The 24,014-nt window shown below is 52.5% G+C and overlaps 1 protein-coding gene across 4 annotated transcripts in view; it reads right to left on the bottom strand.

Annotated features, from left to right (window-relative positions):
• The window catches only part of GRAMD1B (GRAM domain containing 1B), a 186,336-nt gene that overhangs the window by 35,703 nt on the left and 126,619 nt on the right, over positions 1-24,014 (bottom strand). For all 4 annotated transcript variants that reach the window (XM_040258245.1, XM_040258247.1, XM_040258246.1 and 1 more), the window contains 2 exons: positions 12,679-12,889; positions 5,938-5,958 (listed from right to left, as the gene is read on the bottom strand). In XM_040258245.1, the coding sequence (XP_040114179.1) occupies positions 5,938-5,958; positions 12,679-12,889 (232 nt within the window). The remainder of the gene's footprint in view (positions 1-5,937; positions 5,959-12,678; positions 12,890-24,014) is intronic.

Raw genomic sequence — 24,014 nt, 5'->3', positions numbered from 1 at the left:
GGTGCACGGGGCACCTGGTGACGACAGGGCAGGTGCACGGGGCGCCGGAGGTCCCCCCTGCTGCGGCTCACTCACAGCCCAGTGGCTCGTGGCGGGTCTCAAACTCCCAGGAGGACAGACACCCAACTCCCCAGCGCCGTCTGGCTGGTCCCACAAGGCAGCCCGTTCAATGTGCAATCGCTCCTCTGGGCGGGCGCTGGTGGCTATGACTCACGGTCCTCACCCAGGCAGCACGGCCACCGCTGGCCAAGGCACCAGGGCCTGCTCCCACCCCCACCGGTACACACCCCCCTTTCCTCCCAGGCCGAGCTCCTCTCGGCTGACCAGCAAACAACTTCTTTGTTAGAGTCATCCGTGGCAGGAGGGAGGGGGGTGGCTGGGCGGGTGAGCGGGCAGGGCCAGAGCCCTACACATGCCTCAAGTTACAAGACCTGGGTGATGGTACCGGCCAATGTCCTGCAGTAACCCCCGGCCGAGCCTGGCCTCCCCAGCAGATGTTTCCTGCAATGGAAAGTAGTTGGCCAAGGCTCTGAGTGGGGGAAGGGCGGGGAGGAGGTGCCAGGGGCACTGCTGTTATGCTGAAATCTAAAATTGAAGACGCAAAACAGCCAGGGACTTCTTGGAGACACACTGGCCCCTCACTGATCCATCCATCCACCGACCTCCCCAGAGTAGCAGCAGGAGCCTGTTGAACTCATCCCATTTCAGAGGTGCAGGTGGGGAGAAGTTGAGGTCAGCAGTTTCCAGGTCTGTCTGAGGCATCTCCTTCCTTCCCGGGGACGCCGTCCTGCCTCCAGTTCTAGCACGATGGGGATCAAGGCCAGGATGAGGATTCCCAGACAGCCGCTCAGACCTTGGCGGCCAAGGAGCCATCCTCTGAGCAGAGACTGGGCCTTTTGGAGCAGGGAAGCTGAGATCTCTGGCGAGGACGGGAGCCAGGCAGATGGGAACAAGGAGGCCTCCAGAAAGAGAAGCTGGGGGCAGAGGTCAGACAGCACTGGGGCCGGGAAGGTTGGATTCCCAGGAAATGTCAGAACTTTGAGACAAACAGGGCACCTTCCTCGCCCTCCCCAGCTACATCCGGCCCAGGAGGGTCTCCAGGCTGCACAAGATGAAGAATGTTGCCTTTGTCCTATTTGACTCAGACGTGACTGTACTTAAAAATGATCTAACAAATGTATGCAAGATACAGATTCTTGCTTCTGGATCTCAAATTTCTGATTCAGAGGAACCTGGCGTCTCCCAGTTATATGGTGCTGGAGGAAGCAGAGGAAGATTCTGAGTCCCTTCCAGGACTTGTATTCTTGTCTCTCTCTGTGTATAACCCGGATGCAGCCACCACCTCCACCCATCGTATCACACAGGGCGATTGTTCCATCAGACTACCACTGTCTCCAGGAACACGCTACACCTCAAACGATCTCCTCCAGCACTCAGCATGGTGAATTTCAAGTATCAGCTGCTCAAGACCTATTTACCAAATGAAGGCATTCCTTATACACCTCCGACACTGTTCCTGTTGCCATGCCATCTCGTGTGCACGCATCCATACACGTCCTCACTCCTATAGGCACCCCAGCGCCTAGTCCATGCCAACACTCTCCAAGCCACATATCCTAGCTTCTCTCCACACTATCATCAGCAGTGGGACAGGAGAACCCAGAAATTCCATTTTACAGGGTGACGGGAATGCCCTGCTCCTGGGCCACCCCAGATCCAACGATCTAGGCAGTAACCAGGACCCATGAAGGCTGAATCCTGGAAATGCTTGAGTATCTCTGGAGCCAGATGAGGGGATGACTGGGCTCCAGCAGGGTGACTCAGGGACAGGACACACCCAGAAAGATAAGCCCTGGGACCCTTTGTCTCCTACACCCCCTCACAACTGCCACCGGGCAGGGCACTGCCAGCCTGAGGAGAGGGAACTGACCTGGGCTAAATATTAACTCGATGACAAACACTGGGAGCTGGGACCAAGTGGTACCCGCTCCCTGGGTAGAGCAGCAGGAGGGAGAGGGTGGAGGAACCCAGGAGAAAAACAGATGGGTTTTGGTAGAATGTTGGCCTCACCTAGGAAGAAAGCCCATTAAGACCCTCAGAGCAAACACTGGACTTTCAACCAAATCCAGGTAGGGAGGAGCCGGATGTGGACTAAGCGGAGATGGGGGAGGTGACTGAGCAAAGGAAGGAGAGGGGAAGGGCGAAGGTGTGACAGAGAGACACGGAGGAGCAGGACTGGGAGAGGTCTCAGTTGGAGACGGGTCACTCCACAGAGTCAAGACGGCTACTGGGGATGTGGGGGTCAGCATGTGGAGGAAGAGGAGTCCATCTTCCCCGGAAAAAAATACCAGGTTGCCAAGGTGTCGTTGGGGATGCCTTCAGCACTCACTCCCACTTTTCTCACCGACGCCCTAATCCGAGTTTCATTCCTACAAAGCTCTGTCCTTTTTCTCAGTCATATGTCTGCCAGACATGCCCGGTCACTCCATGGGACTGGCGCCATCCTTCTTCCCCGTGGACAGCCAGCATTACCCCCACCTGGACCAGCAGGCAACTTGGGCCCAAAGCCTCAGGGCAGCCTCCAGGGTCTGGGCTCCTTCCCTGGGTTGCCTGGAGACAACTGATCCCAGGAAAGAGGCAAGGCAGGTGAGAAAGCACCTCTGTCTACCTGGAGCACCAGGAAGAGACTTCTGTGACTTGGCTTCCTCCAAGATTTAAGTCTGCTACATCCAGCAGGGCCATTTTTGGGGGGCAGCTTATTCCCCCTCTTGCTCCCAACTCTCCCCTTGGCTCCCTGTTTCAGCTTATCCCTCTGTGAACTTAACTCCCAAACTAGGTGCCTTGACTAATAAAACTGGGGTGGTCAATGGTGGGTCTGGGGGGTGAGGAGCAGAAGAGGGGCACTCAGGGGCAGTAGATGTGATCAGCCCTGGGAGGGACTCAGGGCAGCTGCTGACAGCCCCCACTTCAAGCCCCATTCTTTTGGGCCATGCTGCACAGCATGTGGGATCTTAGTTCCCTGACCAGGTATTGAACCCAAGGCCCCTGCATTGGGAGGTGCAGAGCCCTAATCACTGGACAGCCAGGGAAGTCCCTCAAACCCCACTCTTGATCTGAAGAGCCCTTGCTGGAGACCAGAGGCTCCTGTCTCAGCCTTTGCATATCTTCCTGGGGTCTAAACACCTCCTTCCACGGGACCCACTCTTTATAAATGCCAAGGTGGTTTGTCACATGGTGACAGTTCCTCCCTGGATAAATAGATAGAAGAAGAAAATGCAGAAGAGAGGCAGGTAGAGGTAGAGGCAGAGGCTGGGGCAGAGGGCAGGGAGGCGTTGGGTCGGCTTCCTCTCTTATCAGACCCAGGCCATGCCAACGGGCTGGAGACGTTCTTGCAGCAGTCAGCAAGTCTGTGCTGACCCTCCCTGTCCTGGATCCGACCAGGCACTTCTAACTGTCCCCGGGGCTGAGGACGACAAGGCCTCTGCTCAGCCAAAGGACTTCCAGAGCCAACAATGGAGCCTTGGGCAGCAGAGCAGCCGGAGAGTCACCACCAGTGTCAGGAGAGGGGCCAGGGAGGGCTGAGGGCGGAGCTGAGGGGGAGTCACCCACCTCCTTCCTGATGATCCGAGTCTGGCCGCCTCAGGGCAACACAGAGGTGACATGTGAGGGCCAAGTAGATGCAGCAAAAAGAGAACCGGGTCAGAGCAACAGAGGCCCAGCAAGCACCTCCTGAGAAACCAGGAAGGGAACACTGGGGGCAGTGCTGGGGAGAGGGCGTTGAAGGGAAGCTTCCTGGTGGGGCCTTGGCATGCAGGCGCTGACACAGCACAGTGCTCCGTTGGGGGCGGGGCCCGGCACGCCCGTGTGCATGGGCTCAGGAGGCTGAGCTCAGGCTCCAGTCGGGGAAGCCCCCAGGACCTGGCTTCCTGATCGAGCCAGACCATTCGGCCTAGGAGCACAGCCACACTCAGGCCGTGCCCGTGGATAAGCACGCTGGTACATCTGGGTGGGCTTCCCAGGTGGCTCAGTGGTGAAGAATCTGTCTGCCCAGCTCTGCCACCTCTCGCTCATCTGCCAGCAGAACCCCCTGACCCCACAGGGCAGCTGGCCCACCTCCATCATCCAGCCCAGCAGCAGCACCTATTTCTAGCCTGTTGCTCTGCTGAGGGCTCGGGCACCAGGTCTTCTGAGCGGGGCTGAGGGAGAGATTAGAGGTGAAAGGGTGGGAGGGAGGAAAATCCGTTAGAATCAGAGAGAAAGAGACAGCCAGTCAGGATAACTGAGCCAGAAAGGAGCGGCAAGCGGAGGTGGAGAGACGAAAATGGAGAGGAGTCAGCCAGGAAAGGGGAGGGAAGGACTCTAGGGAAGGCAACGGGAGAAAGAACGGAAAAGCCTACTGGAAAGAAAAGAGAGGAGCAGGGGAGAGGGAACGCAACAGGGACGAGGCCCTGCGTGTTCAAATCCGGTCATTTTAACGGTCTCATGGGTCTGCAGCTACGTGTTTCCCGGTCCCCTGTGAGGCACTAATTTTACAATAGCCCCCCCACCCCCACCCCAGGGGGTGGAAGATTCCATGAGGGAAAGGATGCTGGAGGTCCCACCCACTCCCAGGAAAGCATTCTCCAGCCTCACCTCCCACAGACAGCGAGCTCCTCTCCCCCCTGGGATGTCAGCCCTAAGCCATGGGGCGGCCATGAGCCCAGGTGAAGACCACAGTTGGCCCAGGGGGCTGAGGGGCTGCAGCCCCAGGCAGGCTTCTCCTCCAGGCGGGCCATCTCGGCCCTCAACTCCCCTCCTACCCGCGCAGCCCAACCTCCTTGTCTGTGCCATTGTGATGCCAGGGCAGGGATACAACAGTCCTATCTCAGGGCCAGTCCGCTGAGCAGCAGTGGGTCGGAAGCTACAGGAGCTGACCGCTGGCTGCTTGATGCTGGGGGAACTGTTGAGCCATGTGGGAAAACACTCCCCCGCCTGCCACACACATACACAGTGACTCTGACCGGAGCGTCCACATGGAACCCAAGCCTCTCCCCTCCTCCCCGGCACCAGAGCATCCTCCAAGTCTGTCTCTCAGCCGCCTGCTCCCACATCGTCCCCAGGTCCACCATGCAACCTGCCCTGGTATCAGGAGAGCAGGGAAGATGCTTCCACAAGACTGGGGAAGCTTGGGGAAGAGCAGGCTCCGGGATGGAAGGCATGGCTGGAGACCAGCTGGCGGCTGTGAACCGCCCGTCCATCCGCAGGGCAGGAGAGTGCAGTAGGACGGGGCAGGCGGCTGAGACTTCAGCCTGTGGCTCTTCAGGGGCGAGTTTGAGACCCTTGGCCCCAGCTCTGTGACCCAGAGGATGTGGCCTCTACAGGGGCTGCTTACTCCATAGCTGGCCTCCCAGTAGGAGCTCCTGGCTGGAGCGACCCCAGGGACGCGGGCTGTGCTCTGGGTGGAGCATGCCGGGGGTCGACTGAGGTGACCCCAGGGCAGAAGTCACATTCTGTTACATTAGCCAGCCTCTGCTAAACGAAAAGGTTTCTGGCTGCTTGTTTTTTCCTCCAAATGTCTTGGTAAAAGGAAGGAAAACTTGGCCTTAAGATCAGGCCCCAGGATGATGGTCCCCGTCCCAAGTCCTATCTGCCCTTTGGCGGGGGGGCCTCCCCAGCCTGGTCTCCTCCATCAGGGCTGGAGGGTGTCCAGGATCCGGGGGTAGGGGTGGGGGTTCGGGGAGACAGTCCATCCCCCACCCCCCACCTCACCAGCAGTCCTGCCCTGCTACAGAAGGTAACTGTGGTCTGGTTTTTGAGGGAGGGCGCTGGTCAAGGGCAAAGCCCACTGTTCTAGGCTCCAAGCCCACAGGGAGACCACAGTGCGCCCCCACTACTCCATCCCCTAAGCACAGCCATCCCCACCCACGCGCCCAACAAGAAGAGAAAAGGGATACTTACATTATACCAGCTCTGGCTTTTCTGAAAGAACAAAGTAAAAGAGAAGCAAAGTTAGTGGGGGGAGAGGTGGCAGGAGCGGCCAGAGTACTCCTGGCTCCAGGGGGAAGGTACACAGACAGCGGAGGGCGGGCGGGGAGGAGGAATCCCAAGGCAGCTCAAGGCCCCCGTGTTGCTGCTCGGGGCGGGGCGCAAGGGTCCTCCTTTCTCAAGACAGCTCCCGAAAGGAGGCCCAGGGAGCAGTCCATGCTGGAAGCCCCCGTGGCTGGGGTGGCAGGCAGCGCAGCACCAGCGAGAGCTTGACTGGGAGGGAGTCGACCCCATCACAAGGCTCTTCCGATGGGGGTGGGGTGGGGGGAGGGATGCGCTGCAGGCATCCGAGACCCAGTCCCCAATGGTCCCTGATCAGAAGCAAAGTACCCACGGAGACTAACACAGCCGTCTGCTCCACGTCAGCCCCTCGGAAAGTCTGGGCGGGACCCTCTGGGGTTGGGGATCCAAGGGATCGCTAGAAACTTCCCTCCAACTGGGCAAATTCTTCCCTCCGCCCAACTGGCTGATCCGCAAAGAGACAGTGGCCAAGAAGTGGTTGGGGCTTTGCCTTGGGAGGACAGGTGAAGCACGTAATTGCTAAAGGTCCTTCCTGACTTTGTGAGGCTCTAAGTCAATACCAACACAGCCGGTCCGACCCAACCCCACCATGCAGGTGCCCTCCATTCCCAGCCCTGCTAGAAAGGCTGCTCATTCTCACGGGAATGGGAAGTTTTTTTAGGGAAAGAGGAGGGATGAGTAAGATTGTGCCTAGTCCATCTTCCATCTCACAGGCCAGGAGTCCCTCACATATGGCCCACCTGAAGACAGACAGACAGGCAGACGGAGATAGACAAACACACACCTGCCTAGGCCCCCTGCCTCGAGGGGCTGATCCGACAGGTTCAGCTTGGGTAGACTGGAGTATTTTCAGTTTTAGAAACTTTGCCAAGGGTGTGGTTCAGGAGGAGAATGGCTGGGTGCAAGGAAGCTTTGTCTGCGGGTCCACATCTTAACTACACACACATCTCGTTTGATTGCACTTTGAAGATATTGCATTTTTTTTTTTTAACAAATTGAAGGTGTACGGCAGTCCCATGTCAAGCAAGTCTATTGATGTCATTTTGCCTACAGCATTACATTTTAATTAACATTTTATTTTTAATTGTAATTTAATTAAACGTACACTGCTATTTTAAACAGAATGCTATTGTACACTCGACAGGATGAGGCACAGGGTAAACGTGACTTCTATATGCACTGGTAAAAGAGAAAAGCCTCATGATCTGCAGGACTGTAACCTCTGCTTCACTGTGGTTGGGCCCTCCAAGGTAGGGCTGTGCATGAGAGGTGTGGACCCTGGGTGCAGTCAGCAACCTCTATCCTGTCCACCTCGTCCTATGCGGTCTGACTCATCAGGGAAGGAGGAGGCAGCCAATGTCCCAGGAGGTCTGCTGTGTGGTGTCTGGTGGAGCCCAGAGGTGAATGTGACTGCAGAGATGAAGCCTGGTCATGCCATTGCTCCCTCTGCTGGCAACCCCATCCTGCCAGAACTCCGTGGAGCCCTTCACTCTGAAGAGGAAGAGCGTCAGCAAGGCAAGGACAGGCATTGCGGGGGTGCCGCCTCTCAGTGGCTCTGCTCATCTCCACACCCTATCTCAATGGCCAGGGGGCAGACAGCAGGGCAGGATCTCAACCCTCTTCTCTCTGCAGGATGCTCTCATAGTCATCTTCCAACAAAACCTGTCCGCATGGCCCCATCTGGGAGTCACATATTCCCACTACAGCCTTGTCTTCTCCTCCAACCCAAGCCCAAATGTTCAAAACCAATGTTTCCATCATCAAGGGAGTTATTACCACAAGGGAACTGTGGACTGAAAATTAGCCTCTAGTCATCCTGGAGGAGAGAGGATGGGGCAAGGAGGCTGTGTCAGACTTTACCTGCACCTTGTTGTTGTCTAGTTGCTAAGTCATGTCCAACTCTTTGTGACCCCATGGACTGTAGCTCACCAGGCTTCTCTGTCCACGGGATCTTCCAGGCAAGAATACTGGAGTGGGTTGCCATTTCCTTCTCCAGGGGATCTTCCAGACCCAGGGACTGAACCCACGTCTTCTGCATTGCAGGTAGATTCTTTACCACTGAGCCACCAGGGAACCCCTACCTGCATCTTAGGGCACCAAAATCCCTGGGTCCTGGTTCTGAGCTCACAGGGCATGAGGCTGTGCAGGTATCCACGAGAATGCCTCTCAACAGTAGAAAGGCACATTCTAGGAGCCGCTGGCCTCAAGTGCCTGCAGTGTGCCTGTGTTTCACCAAACCAACCCTTCTGAATCTGTCTAGAACGAGGAGATTCAGGACAACTGAGAGCCTGCACCAGGGAAGCTGGGCCCTCTCTTGTCTCACTGGGTGGCACCTCTGTATGTTACCTGCTTGTGTAAACTGGGGATAAGAATATGGGTTTGCAGGTACTGCCATGTCAGATACACAGAGCAAGGACTTTTGTCCCTCTGTCTTAAGACTCTGCCTCCATCCAGCAATCTCTGGGCAGCTGGTTACCTGTCACCACTGAGAGTGTCTAGCCCTCTGGCCAAATCCACAGCAGCCCCTGGGAAGAGCCATGTGGGCATGAGTCCCTGAAATCCAATCAGCCTTGCAAGGGCAAGTTCAATCCCCGTGGCTCTGCTTTTGAGGAATGAGTCCTAAAGAAGCTGCTGGGCCAGGAGGACCTGACTCACAGGGCCGAGGCCAGGCCCAGTGGACCTGGCGAGTGTCCCCTGGACCCGTGAGGTCCCCGGCCAGCAGGTTCTCAGCCCCCTCTGTCCTCCGGTGCAGAGAGGGCTGGGCGTGGGGGAAGAACAGAACGAAGGAGTGGGCAAGGGCTTTCTAACAGGTTATGTATTAGTGGATTTAGCCAGGAGGGGAGGAGGGGACATCAGGAAAACTGCCCCAAAGACAGCTGCTGGGTGAGGGCTGAGCTGAGCAGGCTTCTATGCTTTTCCTAGAAGTCTGCAGAACAAGCCTCTGGGGGACCCCAAGGCCCCTGGAAACAGCGACTTCCTTACACATCTCCCCAGTGCAAAGGCCCAGGAGTCTGGAGATGGGATGGGGGCAGGGGAGGGACAGAGGAACGCTACAGTTCTAGGAGTAGGGAGCAAAGAACAGTTTCTTACTTTGATCAGGTAAAGTCTGTCATACTGGAAAGGAAACCAAAAAAATTAGGATAGAAAAACAGGGCAAGAGTCAAAAAGTTAAAGGCACACCAGAGCCACAGAGCCTGTGACACCGCACACCCAGCGCAGGGAGCCACAATGCGGGGCCAGGCAGGGACTGGCCTGGGTCCTACCAGACAGCCCTGGTACCCAGTTCAGGAGCTGGTGGGGCAGGCGATGGCTGAGGGGCTCCCCCTGGTGGCCACAGGTCAGCACTACAGAGAGGAAGCTGGGGCATGGCACCAACTAAAGGGTCCTGGAACAGAACTGGGCCTTGATGTCCAGCCCTGGGCTCCGGGCAGGGCTGCCCCAGCCAGGGTCAGCTGCAGCAGGATAGCTACAGAGTCACAGGAGCGAGACCTCCCCAGCTACCTAGTCCAACTCCAACGTATTAACACACAAGGAAATGCGGGTGCGGGGAAGGGGAGACAGACACTGTGAGGTCTGGCTCCAGGGAAAAGTGGGGGCACGATCCAGTCTGTCTGAAGAGTATATGAGGTCATCTCCCCTAAAAGGTGGAGGTGACGCAGGGAGAGAGGTGGCCTGGCTGTGAGAACAGTGACGGTAGCTCTAGCTGCCAGACCCCTCCCTGTGGGTACATGTGGTCAACCTGAGAAAATGCTCCATGGAGGGATGAGGTGTTCCCACCACAAGACCCTTCTTCTCTCTTTCTCTCCCCCTTGTAGCTTTCCCTCGCTCTCTGCTCCAGGCCCTGACCTGTGCAGAACCTGATTTCTATACTGGTCCTCATAAGTCATCTTCGAAGTCTGTCCCAGACCGACCACGGCTGCAACCACGTCCCTCTGGGGTGGCAGGGTACCCTCCCCCAACGTCAGTCCTTGTTAACTGCTGGGGTATCAATGATGAATGGGGTGGGGAGGTGGGGAGCTCGTTCCTTCCTCCTTCAGCTCCTCAGCAGGAAAGGGGCAGAGATGCACTCTGGATCTACACTCAGGTCCTGGTCCCTGCTGAGGCCCTGTTGTGCCCCTCCACAACCCTACTGGGAGTTCTAGCCCAGCTCTGGGCACCAGCTCCTAGCCTCAGACATGAGCTCTCCCCTGCCTTTGAATTCACGGAGCATCCCAAGTACTCCTGTGGTCCTTAAGGTCAGGTTTGGTTTGTGGATAATCTCGGAACAAACAATGTGGATAATCTGTGTTTCTTATCTCTCTTCCCAGACTGGTCGCTGCCTGGGGGTGGGAATCTGGTCTTCATATTCCTTTCTTACAGAAGATCTACCGCTTACAAGTTTTAAAAATCCTCGTTATTGGATGCTCCTTCCAGCCTCATCACCTGACCAAATGAGGCACTTGGTGAGTGCTATCGACCATAGGAAGTGTCTGCTCACTGAGTGCCTTGGCACAGGGGTGAGAGGGTGAGGAGGCTCGGAGCTTGACCTCAGGATGGTGAAGGTACACACCCTGTGGCCAGAGGCAGAGGAACAATAACCAGACGCCTTGTCCAGCAACATCTGCCCTCTCACCAGCCAACGGGGTGAGGCATTCTGGAGGGGTGGACAGAGGTCATCTCCAGACCCCATCCGACCCATACAGCCCTGCACTGTTAAGCTCCGAAACCCACAGCAGACTCCTGGGGGCCTGCTCAGGCACATTTTCCTTCTCCTGCCCATAGCCAGCAGCCGTCGTTCAAAATCCTTAGAGCTAAGATGAGCTTTTACCCTCAAGGTCACAGACTGCAGGATTAGCACTGTAACCTCTTGTTCACCCCTCAGGAAGCGGAACAGCTGTTCATCCGGCTGCTCCCCCAAACAGAGGCTTGAAACTATAATTAAGTTCACCTCTCAGCTCTCTTTTCTCTAGGCGGTAGCCACCCGCTTCCCCTGTGGGTATCATCCCCTGAGCCCCGCTGTTCGGAAACACCTACTATTCACCCTCCACTCCCTCTGAGTTCTCCTCAGGCCTCTCAAATCCTGGGGTCCTGGGTAGACTCTTGGCACAGGCTCCCTGACCTGGTCATATCTATGCAGGGCCTGGCAGGGGCTGTCTATGTCCATGACCTTACAGTGTTGGCACCACGCCCTCTGGGATAAACGTTCCCCTCTGATCATGGGCCAGGATCCTAAGACCACCACGAGCCGCAGGCTGGACAGCGGGTGGAAGCAGTAAGGGGCGCTCAGGCTGAGCAAGCAGAAGGAAGGAGTGGCTAAGGTGAGCTCCTAGGGTCGCTCTATTGCGTCAGGGAACTCACGTAGGGGAATCTGTGAGCTTCAATCAACTCACCTGAGCAGCGGGCATGAGGTCCCACTGCTCCACCAGATCTGGAGCCTCTCTTCCCCAAAGGAATGAAACTAAGCCCCGGCAGGACTCTGCTTCTCAACGGCACCATGTAAGGAGGGGACAGACTTCCCGCCGAGGCAGTGTTTGGGGAGCAGGCAGAGATGGGGTTAGGGGTGGGGTGGGGAGGATGGGGGTGGGTCTGTTCTCCGACTCTGGGTGCAGTGGGAATGGTCCCTTGGTGACCTCAGCCAGCCTGCCACGGGCAGTGGGGCTGGCCCTTCTGGGAAAGGGACCAAGCAAGACACATGGGCCAAACTGGGCAGGGGGTGGAGGGCGGGGTGCCGAGCACTACAGACAGTTCAACACCGGAGGGGAGACGGAAGACAGAGACAAAAGATGGCTTACTTTTGAGAGGCGCTTGTGAGACTAAGACCATGCATGCAAAGAAGGTATTTGGGGGATGGTGGGGAAGAAGAGGAAGAACAAGAAATCAAAAGACAAATTCAGCTGGGATGCCAGCTCCCGAGCCTCCCGGGGTCTCCTCCCCTCCCCAGGGTCTATGAGTCAAGAGGGAAAGAGAAGCTCTTTTAAGGAGCATCAAGGCAGAGACATCATCTGCCTCCCAAAGGACTAAAGGCGGGGGCGGAGGACTCTTTGTGGAAGCATAAGTAGCCCAGGCCCCTTTAGGCAAACGGGGGCTCAGGTGGTAACAAGGACATACTTGAGAGGGGTGGACAGCCCTGTCGCCCTCTTCTTGGCCAGGTGGGTACCAGGTGGGTTATTACCGAAGGTAAGGCTGGGTGATGGCCAAGGCCAAGGTCAATACAGCATTCTGCAACGGTCCCTGAGGACTCCCTTCCCCACAACTGTATTTGTCCCAAATAATGTTCCCTTCCACACCAAATTTGGAAAAGGCAGCAGTGTTGAAGAGACGACTCCCTCTAACCCCCCGAGCTCCCCTCCTCCAAATCTCAAGGCTTGTGAGCCTCCCTTGCCCCTAATGAGAGACAGTGGTCATTGTGGAATCCTTTTACTAGCTCCCGGGGCTTCTCTGAGGGTTAAGCTAAGAAGATCAAGACTTAATAGGGGTTCTCCCCTGCCTCCCACTCTCACCTCACAGAACAGAGGCTCTCTCTGGGATACTAGGGCTGGTCAATCACGTCAGGTCCCTCTACGAAGGGGTTCTCTACCTCACTGTTCCCCCAACACCAGCCTCCCTGCAGCCAGCTACTGAGCAAGGACAGAGTGGCCGGCGGGTCAGGCTCACCTTGGAGTTTTTGCCACCACTGCGGCCGGACTGCGAGGAGCAGCTGCGCTGCACGCCCTGCTCCGGAGTGGATGGCGACTTGTCCGAGGAGTGATCTGAGCCCTTCTCCACCATGGTGTCTCCGTCTACGTTCTGCGGGGTTGGTGAGCGAGACCGCTTCCGGAGGATGGGGGAGCAGGCTGGCGTGCTGCGGTTGGAGTTACTGGCAGTGCTGCAGGGGCAGACGGAGAGGTAGTGGGGTGACAGGGAGGGGCAGGAAAGACAAGCTGTCAGTAATTGAGGGCCAAGACAGGTCCCAAGGAGCCAGCTCAGGGAGCCAGGGTTTGGGGCTGGGGAGAAACAGGGACGAAAGGGCCCAGCTAGGGCCCACCTATGGACTGCACCGTAATACTGCTGCTGGCCAGGAGGGGGCGGTGGTGCCCACGTGAAATGGAAATAGCAGTAGGAAGGGGTAAGTAGGGCAATTAGACACTCAGAGATTCGTTCATCCAGCCGTCCATCTGTCTGTCCATCCACCAAATTTTGTTAGGACCCACCCTCTCCCTCCATTATATGCCAAGAATTGTCTAGGGAAAACGGAATATAAGAGCTGAGAGACTCATTAGAAATCATATCAATACTATCAGCTCATTTTATATATGCTACAAAATTCAGGTTCTACATTTTGCCTCAGAGTTATCTGCCCATAAAAATAACAAAAATAATCCCACTTTCCAAAGCATTTAAGGAATCATTTCACCAAGGTAGTAATGACAAGTGCCACAATTCCTATTTTTAAAATAAAGACCAGTGCATGGCAAAGAGAACCAAGTGTCCTCTGATCACAGAGGCTTAGAAACAAAATCTGGGTCTTCTGGCTTGAAACTCGCCCACACTTCTATTTCCTTGCAAGCTGTTATTCCTGCTCCCCTTGCCCATGGCAAAGGTAAACACAGCGGAAGTACTCACATGCCATGTCCCCTCCCCCAAATTCATTTCCAACAACTACCTTATACACCCACCAAATCCCCTCATACCAAGGCTTGTGCACTTTATAAATATTTATCTTGTGTTCTTAAAGGACTAGAGGAGATGAAGGAAGGAAGAAGAGAGGAAAACTCGATGCAGCCAAGTTCTAACAGTTGTTTGCTTTGCTTTGAGAAAATGGAGAAAGCAAAGAGATGGGGAAAGGAAAGGTTACATAGGGAAGAGACAGAAAACACACAGGAGACAGGAAGGCCAAAGAAGCACAAGGGGAGGGGCTGAGAAGAAGCGGGCAGTCAGGGCAGCGTCGGGCTTTGGGCACTGCCAGATCCAAGGCCGTCAGGGCCCCAGGAAACACTCTGGGCCCTCCCTAAGCGAGTGGAGTGCAGGCTGGGGAACGCTGCCATTTGCATGGAGATCCAGCTGCAACCTCAGATGGCCCACTGGATCCATTTGCAATGAAAACTATACCCTTTGGGCAGAACCTTCCACCTGAGGATCCTCGGCAGAGAGGACAGGAGGTGAGCCCCAAAGCCCCAACCAGCAAGTGTGGGAGGAGGGCAGCCGTGGGGCGAGGGTGAGCCTTTGACTCCTGGAAGGAAGCTGATGCAGAAAAAAAAAAAAAAAAAAAGAAGAAGGAAGCTGATGCAGAGAAGAAACAAAAGGGAAAAACGAATCCGAGAAGATGTGTGGAGACACGTGTGGCCCAATGCTGTGCTTTATCCCCGAACAGAATTTGAAACTCATTACAGTACCAACAACAACTAGGATTTACAACAAGCAGCTCTTCCAGGTCTCACCACATTCCCAACATCCTTACCCTCTGCTTCTAAACTCATCCACTACGACAAAACCTGGAGAAAGGAAATTACGTTCCTTTCCCTCAGCTGGAAAAGCCGAACATTAAAAGGGTGGCAAGTGGATTCCTGGACCCATCCAAAGAGCAGACTCAGGCACTCATCTCCCTAGGGTGGCCCCCTTTCTCTCGAGCCAATTTCAACCCACAGCCAAGTACTCCAGGGCTGACACCATCTCCTAGGACTGCTCTGCTGTACCATCAGCCAGGAACTCTGCCCCTAACCTCAACCAGTGTGCTCAGAGAAGGACTAACTGGAGAGTGGATGACACCTTGCCCAAGCCCATCTCAGACATATGAACCCACGGGTGGGCTCCCGTCTTTTTCTGAGATAAGGGACATCCTCACACACGGTCATTCCAGCCTTGGGAATAGAAAGGAGGTCCCTTTATCCTTCCTCAAACGCTGCATCCCTGCTGATAAGTGGCTGTTGAGGAAAGATTCAAGCAAGGGGTGGGCAAAAAACCCCAACCTGGAAGAAATGTACCCCAACTATCTAAAACCTCATGACTCTCAGGCACCCAGGATAGACATGTCCGTGAGACGTCCTCCACCCTTAGTGATCCCGTGTCAGCTGACCCTCCATATGCTACCCGAAGATGCTGCTTTCAACATGTCAATCAACAGACAATTCACATGCTCATGTGCCACTTCCATCTCTGCGCTTATAAGGCTGTTGATCATTTGTGTTGCTCTTGAAAATCTCTCCCCTTCTTCCTGATGACACACACCTCCCCTATTCCTCTTCCTGTCTTAGCAATTAGTTCCACTCTCGCCTTTCCGCCTATAATTCAGTTCCTCCCCAAAGGTGGGCTCTTCACCGCCCAAGCCATTTCCTGTTTTTGGTGACTTCAACCATGCCTGGAATCAAACGACTCCTCTACCTGCTTCTGACCCAGATCACACCTGTTAGCTTCAGCCCAACAACCTGCTCCCAACATGACACTTCCTCTAAACAGGTATCCCACGAGCACCTCAGCTTCAGAGCCGGGCAGGTGGTCTCTCCTCCCAAGCCTCCGCCCACGACTGCCCGTCCTCAGTGGCACCACCATTTCCTAGACTCTCAGGCTGCAAATTCACCCCTTCCATGTCCCCCCCACAAAAGGTGAGTCACTGAATCCCATCAATGCCATTTCCTTAAAGTTCTGTAATGCGTTCTTTCCTTCTTTTCCCAGGGTCCTAGTTCAAGTTCTCAATGCTTCTGCCCTAGAGTTTTCTAATAACCTTCTAAGTGGTTTTCTTCTTGCCTTCCCTCTTTTGTGACCATTCATACCTTTGTCCTTAAAAGTCTTTCTAAATAAAAGCTTGATACTATCTATCTGCCCTCTTACTGACATTCATATTAAAGTCTCAAATCCTCAGAATGGAATTTAAAGTTCTCTACCAAAAATCCTTTGACAATTACCTAGACCTCAATACTTTCTCTTTGTACTCACTTAAAAGAGTCCCCACTGGACTTCCCTGGTGGTCCAGTGGCTAAGAATCCACCTGCCAATGCAGGGGACATGGATTTGATCCCTGGGCTAGGAAGATTCCACATGCCTCAAGGTCAATAAGCCCAAGAGCCCCAACTATTGAAACCTGAGCACCTGGAACCTGTGCTCTGCACCAAGAGAAGCCACAGCAATGAGAAGCCCGCACGTCACAACAGAGAGAAGCCTCTGCTCAACGCAGCTAGAGAAAGCCTGAGTGCAACAACGAAGACCCAGTGCAGCCAGAAAAAGACAAGAGTTCCTATCTTCCAGGCCTGCTTATCTCCCCCTAGTTTTCTTAGCATGCATACTCTTTCCGACTCCCCAACTGTTCACCACTTGTGCAGGAAGCACACTCTCCTTTCACATCTACCCAATGGAGTCCCATTCATCCTTTAGGACCCAATTCAACCCCACCTTCTCCAAAAGCCTTTTCTAAATCTCCACCAATGAAATGACCAAAGCAGTGATCACTCTCTGCCTAGTGTTAAAGTGAAGACCTGCCCACTCCTGGGGGCACATGCCTTTGCACCTTCCTCACCTTTTCACCAGGATGCTCTGTAAGTATTAGCAGGATGAGCTCAGCTAACATCTGCACCGAGTCTCCTTCCAGGGCAGGTCTCCACACTACCCACGGCTTTACCAACCCTCAGGATCACAACAGCTCCCACATTTGTACCACCAACCTGCTACTATGAACACAAATAGCTAAGGTTATGAACGTTTATGAGCTCCTGGCATAATGGCAAGTACTTATTAAGCATTATCTAATTTAATCTTCCCAACCACCCTGCCAAGTATTCAGGGGTATTACTAGTCCTACTTTTCAGGTGCTAAGTTGACCAACTGACAGAGTGAGTAGTGTGCCCAGCGTCACACAGATGGGTAAGGGGCAGGAGAGGCCTAATCAAATGTGGGCCTACTGATTACAGAGCTTGTTCTCGGAACCAAGCATTCAATAATGCTTGTTTGCTGAGTAAAGCGAATGAAGGATAGATCACAAGGACTGATGGTGAGCTGGGTGAATAGAAAGAAAGAAGAATCAACTTTCTGCCTCCACGCTTCCATTCATTCTCTACGTTGCTGTCAAAATGAACTTTTTACAAAAAGTAAAGCTGTCATTTTTAGCCGCCCTCCCCTCTCTGGTTAAAGCCCTCTCTGGTTTTCTACGCTTCTTGGAATAACATGAACTTCAAACTATGGTCAGAAATTCCCCAACTATCACCTCCAAGTACCCTTGAGAGCTCTTGCTTGGCCGCTCCTCCCCGCACACACTCTGCCTCAGCCACTGAGGCTTGTCCCCAGATCCCTCCCTTACTCGTCCACCCTACACCAGACCTTCCCACACAATGCTCATACTCAAGACGAGCCCCAAAACCATTCTTACCCACTACCCCACGCTCCTCCTCCACTCTGATCCCTCACTAAATGAGAAGAAAATGCTTGGAGCAACTAGAGCCCTAACTCAGCAAAATCACCACCACATTTACCAGACTGGAAGGACTGATGCTGAAGCTGAAGCTCCAATACTCTGGCCACCTGATATGAAGAGCCAACTGACTGAAAAAGACCCTGATGCTGGGAAAGATTGAAGGTAGGAGGAGAAGGGGATGACAGAGGATGAGACGGTTGGCTGGCATCCCGACTCAGTGGACATGAGTTTGAGCAAGCTCCAGAGATGGTGAAGGACAGGGAAGCCTGGCATGCTGCAGTCCATGGGGTTGCAAAGAGTCCATGGGGTCACAACTGAGCGACTGAACAGCAACAAGACTCTTTTCCTAAGCTTCCCCCCGCCCCCACGTTGGCCACACTGCACGGCTTGCAGGATCTCAGTTCCCTGACCAGAGACTGAACCCAGGCCCTTAGCAGGGAATCTGCTAAGTCCTGATCACTGGACTGCCAGGAAATTCCTCCTAAAACTCTTATTTTTTTAAAAAAGCTTTTACTGGGGTATAGTTGCTTTATGTTAGTTTCTGCTGTAGAGCAAAGTGAATCAGCTATACTTATACACAAGCCCCTCTTTTTATGAATTGCTTTCCTATTCAGGTCACCACGGAGCATTCAGCAGAGTTCCCCCTGCTCTGCAGTAGGTCCTCATTAGTTATCTGTTTTATACATAGTATCAATAATGCATATCTGTCAATCCCAGTTCATCCCACCCCCTTCCCCCGCCTGGGTGTCAATGCATGTGTTCTCTATGTCCATGTCTCTGTTTCTGCTTTGTAAATAAGACCATCGACATCACTTTTTTCAGATCCCACATATATGCATTAATATACGATATTTGGTTTTCCCCCTAAAACTCGTTTAAAGGCACTCCATTCTACAGATTCAGCTGTCCTGCTGAGCAAATAAAACCTATTCTGGAAAAAAAAAAAAAAAAAAAAAAACCTATTCTGATGAATCTTATAATCTGTAATATTGTCTTTCCAACAAACTCTACGATTCACCTTTAATCTGATTCAGCCATCCTTATTAACAATAGTAATATATTATATTTCAAAATCTGCAGGTTTTAAAGCTAAACACGACCGTAGATTTGCTGTAGAAAGAAAAGGAAGACAAGGTTGGAGGAGTTAGTGGACTAAGAACTCCTCTTGTAGATTTTCGAGTTAATATAACCAACTCTTAATTTCTCATAAGAAACCTGAGAAATAGAGGTTAAGTGCCTGGCCTAGGTGACAGAACTTATTATCTGGGTCTTCTGTTCTACAAACATACACTGAGCACCTGGCATAATCCTAGGCGTTCAAGTTCACACTGGTGAGTGAGAAAGGATCTTTATGCTTGGGACACTATCATCAGGACGAGCCAGACACATGCTCCTCTCATTTTAATAAAAGCAGTGTGACAGGAAAGAGGAAAGGCGTCTTAGACAGGGGTCCATAAACGCTGCCTTGAAGATATGGTCCTTGGGACTTAAGCTGGGTCCTGGAAAATGTGTCAGAGTGAGCCAGGTGAAGGGCATGGTAGTAAGAAGGAAGAGAAGGTTCCTGAAAAATCAAAATATGTAAATAAATAAGCCAAAATATCTGCAAGAACAAAGGTATGAAAGCCTAAAATCTAAGAGTATGGAGTACACAGCACATTACAAGGAACTGTGTGCCTCTGAAGCATGACGTAAGTAAGTGAATACTTAAAAAAAGATTCTTGTCATCATCAGCTTTCCCCAATATTAGGTCAGCTGAGACGACCTCCCCTAGTCACTTTTAACCCATTGCAAGGGGCCCAGAGGTCATTCACTCACTTCCCATCTCTCCTGTTTTCAAACCTCCAACAAGACTATGTTACTCCTCTCCCGGTTACCTTGCTAACAAACAGTGCTTCCTAAAGTCTGACCACAGTCCCACACACTATAGTTTGGTCCTGGCTTCCCACAGTTAGGTCTGCCTAAAGTCCCCAAGAAACAGGGGCCCAGGGAAAGAGGACCAACGCCCTTGGCTTTCTGCAGCGACTTTCCTGGCTGCATCTCCCACCCCCACTGGAGACACGGGAGCCACAGCCTCCGTCCGCTTGGCATCCTGTTCCCATCTTCCTGCTTGGTGTGGTCGTGTCGGCCCAGGTAGACAGTACCAGCAAGCCAGCTTCCTGATCAGCTACCCACACAGTCTCAGATCCCCAAGCAGAACAGGCCCAGTGCTCCTCATCTAGGTTAACTTGTTTGCTTGCAGTGAAGTCAACTGTTTCTACCCCAGAGATTTCAAGGTATGTACTGGCCGCCCCACCCCCAGCAGCTCCATCTGGGCTCTCTAGCCACAGAGCCTTCCAGCCCTGGCTCATCTCCAGTCAGACCCCTCCTCCTCACCCCCACATTCTTCATGTTCACTTTCTGGTTCCCCCTAGGCCCAGTTCTGCAAATACCTGGCTGATCAAACTTAACGGCTGTCACAGTTTCAATGTGCTGTATAGGCAATTTTTAAAAGACTGCCTGATACATTCCAGGGCACCCTACTCTGATACAGCATTGGATTAGAAATTTAGAAAGCCAGTTTCAACTGAAACAGTTTGCTGAAGGCCTGCCTGGGCGCTGCAGGCTCAGGATTAATGCCAGTGTGTAGAGTCAGCAGGCTCAGGGTTGAGGCCCAGCTCTGCAACTTGTTGTACAAACCTGGCCCCTAAGCCTTATTTTCCTCATGGGACAAATGAAAAACATGGATACCTATCTCAGAGGACTATTGTGTTAAGTAACACAAGTGACACAGATCTTTCGTGCAGTGAAAGGTCATAATGAATGCTCAATAAATATTTCTGAGCTGATAGTATTAAGGTTTTTGTTCCTCTCTGTAAAAACTGGAATAATTATTCTTGCCCCTTTCCCTCAGAGTGGTCTATGAACATGCTTTGAATGCTCCCAAATATTACTTCCCATCAAAGGGAAAGTGTTAGTTGCTCAATCATGTCGGACTCTTTGCGACCCCATGGAGTGTAGCCTTCCAGGCTCCCCTGTCCATGGGATTCTTCAGGCAAGAATACTGGAGTGGGTAGCCATTCCCTTCTTCAGGGGATCTTCCTGACCCAGGGACTGAACCTGGGTTTTCTACATTGCAGGCGGATTCTTTACTGTCTGAGTCACCATGGAAGCCTTATTACTTCCTAGTGAAAATTGCTCAGTCATGCTAGTTTATTTGCGACCCCATGGACTATGCGGTCCATGGAATTGTCCAGGCCAGAATACTGGAGTGGGTAGCCTTTCCCTTTTCCAGGGGATCTTCCTACGTGGGAACCAAATCCAACTGGGATGCTTCCTTGAAGTGCAAAATCCCAATCATGTAAGTATCAAGGGATAAATCTGCTTATAACTCTCTTTAGAATATTAGCTGTTCAGTGTCTCCTGGGTGGTTGGACTCGCTTGAGCTTGTCAGAGGAACTGCCAATGGGGAAGACCCCAGGGTTGCTGGGGGCTGGGCATGAAGGCGTGGTTCTCAAAACTATGGACTTCCCTAGTGGCTCAGTGGTAAAGAATCTGCCTGCCAATACAGAAGATACAGGTATGATCCCTGGGTTGGGAAGATCCCTTAGAAAAGGAAATGGCAATGCCTTCTAGTATTCTTGCCTGGGAAATTACATGGACAGAGAAGCCTGGTGGGCTACAGTCCATGGAGTCACAAAAAGTCAGACACAACTTAGTGACTAACCAATAACATGACACAACACACCTTCTTTTGGTGCAGGAGCTGGATAATTAACCATGAGATCCCTGCCCACAGCCATACTGCAAGCACCTCATCCCTCCCTGCCCTTGGTACCATCGAGTTAAAGCTGATTCTGATATCCAGTTGTCCTTAATTCCCAACAGCTGACTATTCTGTTATCCAGCCATGCACCTCCCATCCCTATGACAATTCGGAAGTCTCATCAGTACTGCAAATATCCATGCAAATTAGCCAGCTCCACTTCGAGTTTTCCTATAGCACATGTTCGAGTGTCTGAGACAGGAAGGCCCACAGGTGTATTTGCATAACGTTTGCATGAAATTTCCATGCTACCTGCAAATGCCTCCATTAGAGCTGTCCACCTAAAATGGATCCAAATTCAGAGTTTAGGAGAATTCCCTGAAGATGGTTGATTTTCGATTCCTCTCCATGTTCCTGCTTGTCACGTGGTGGCTCTGTACCCATAAAGGCGCACAGCACGGAAGATGGGAAGGGCAGACCCAATCATAACTTTGCAGAGGAAGAAAAATGGCCCAAATCACAAATCCTAATTGGGCTCGACGCTTCCCTTGGGCTCTCCTCCCTGGAGAGCAAAATACCAAGTCATTTAGGAAAAAAAACAACAAAAACCTTCCCAGGCCTGCTCAGTTCTTGTTACAATGTCCTGGAGCTCCTGGTCTTGGCCTCCTTTACCCATGAATACAAAACCATAGTCTCAGGGATGACTGTTCCAGAGAAAGAGTCAGAAGGGCTCATCTGATCCAGTCCTCTCTCTGTTATGGATGAAGCCCAGGTCCAGAGAGATGATGTGACTGTCCACCAAGGGGTTAGCAGGAAGCTGGATGGGGTGCTCAGTAGGGGAAGTCTCAGTGGCATTCCCCCCTCCCTACGCTTTTCAGGATAGCAGATGGGGTGGGGTTTTGAAAGGACAGTAAATGTACTCCAGTTCCCCTAAGAGGACCGCCTGGTGACCATGTACAGAGCTCACTCTTTGAGAACCTAGACTTGGCAACAGCTTTGCCACTGGGTCCAATTCCTTGCTTAAGGGAGAAAAAGCCAGTGGTGCCTTATATGCCACACTGTGATTACCTGGTTGAAGACAGGGGCCAGACAGCCTCTAAAGAGATGCCCTTTTGTTGCTGTTGGCACTTCTTGCTGGTCTGTTTTATTCTTGCCTGGAGAATCCCATGCACAGGAGAGCCTGGTGGGCTACAGTCAACGGGGTCACAGAATGGGACACAACTGAAGCGACTCAGCACATACAGCATGCATCGTTTATGGCATAGAGGCTCTCTCCCCAACTTAGGCTAAAGCAGGTCTCTCTCAGCCTGACTGCAGCACACCACACTTTGGCCAGAATGTAGCATCACACTACATTTCAGCAAGGTTAAGGATAATGCTCTTCCTTCCTATCACAATTCATACAATGCAGCTTCAGAGCGTGACACAGAGTGGGTCTCCCTCCACTGCCAGAAGACCAAGATTCTGACAGAGATGAACAGCTCGTTCCCTCTTTTCTGTTCTAGAAACTTGCTGAAATGCCCTGGGGGCTTTCCAAGTTGGGCCCTTGGGTGAAATAGACACAGTGTTCAGGGACAGGTTCTGTTTGAAATTTGGAACCAAGAACTCAGAACTAGATTGTTGTCAGATCAGACCAAGGGCAGGGACACTTTACAAACGGAAGCTCGACAATTCTCCAGACTCACTATCTGGCCAATGGTTACCCCAATATTGGCTCAAAGGGTCCACATGGCCCAGCCCCCACCCCCTCTCTGCACGCTGTCCCTCACTGGTCCCCATCTCTGTAGCTACTGTGTAGATAATTCAGGGCACTTTTTATGGCCAACAATTTCCACTGACTCATTCTTCCATCCCTATCTTGTTCAAGTACCTATGGAAAGTTAATTTTTTTTTTAAAATCTTACAAAAGGAATGAAGGATAGTAGAAGCCCATCCAAAACATCTGTAGCCAGCTGTCTAATGCCTTCTAGGTACATACTAGATGGGGGCTTCCCACGTGATGTGTGGTACAGAATCCACCTGCAGATGCAAGAGACTTGGGTTTGATCCCTGGATCAGGAAGGTCCCCTGGAGGAGGAAATGGCAACCCACTTCAGTATTCACGGACAGAGGAGCCTGGCGGGCTACAGTCTACAGGGTTGCAAAGAGTAAGACACGACTGAGCACACAGCAGGTACATACTAGATACATTCTCATTAGGGAGTTAACTTAAGCCTGGAAGAAATTACTTGTGGAGAAGATCTTAGCAGTGACTTCAGTTGTTGATGAATTTATTAATTGACCAATTAACAAAAAGGCAAGGTCCATGGAAAGTCTTTGGCCAAGGAGAAGGGCAGAAGGGTATCAGTTACCCTTTTACTGGTGTTTCTGGTCCAGAGAGGTGATGGGTGAAGAGAGGGCCAGGGACTGGGCAAAGGTTGCCTGCCTTTTCCAACACAAGCCAAGGAGGACAGATTTCTCATCACAGTGGCCATAGGCTCCATCCACCCCACTCCCCCACTCCCTGGCTTTCCTGAAGCTTCTGTTCAGCCCAGAGTTTGGAATTCAATCCAGGAACAGGCATGACAAACACTATTTTTCATTTCCATGGAGACCAGGGCCTGCAATAGAACCAGGACTCCATGCCTGAAATGCCAAAACAGCCTGACCCACTTTCCCCCTTCCAACAAAAACAAAGTAAGTTCATTTGAGTCCTGCCAGAGCTGAGGGATAAGCCAGAGCTCCAGTTATCTCTATGGACATTTCAAAGAGGAACAAATGACGATAACCTTTGAAAATTGATGACGCTACAGAACCAGTGGACATGAACTGTTTTGCCCAAAGGGTGCACAGGCTGCACCAAATCCATTCTGTGTCCTTGTCCTCACCTTT

The sequence above is a fragment of the Oryx dammah genome, unplaced genomic scaffold (assembly GCF_014754425.2).
Source record: "Oryx dammah isolate SB20612 unplaced genomic scaffold, SCBI_Odam_1.1 HiC_scaffold_17, whole genome shotgun sequence".
In the NCBI taxonomy this organism is placed as follows: domain Eukaryota; kingdom Metazoa; phylum Chordata; class Mammalia; order Artiodactyla; family Bovidae; genus Oryx; species Oryx dammah.
The sequence above is the reverse complement of the archived record's forward strand: the minus strand, read 5'-3'. Positions and strand labels throughout refer to the sequence as shown.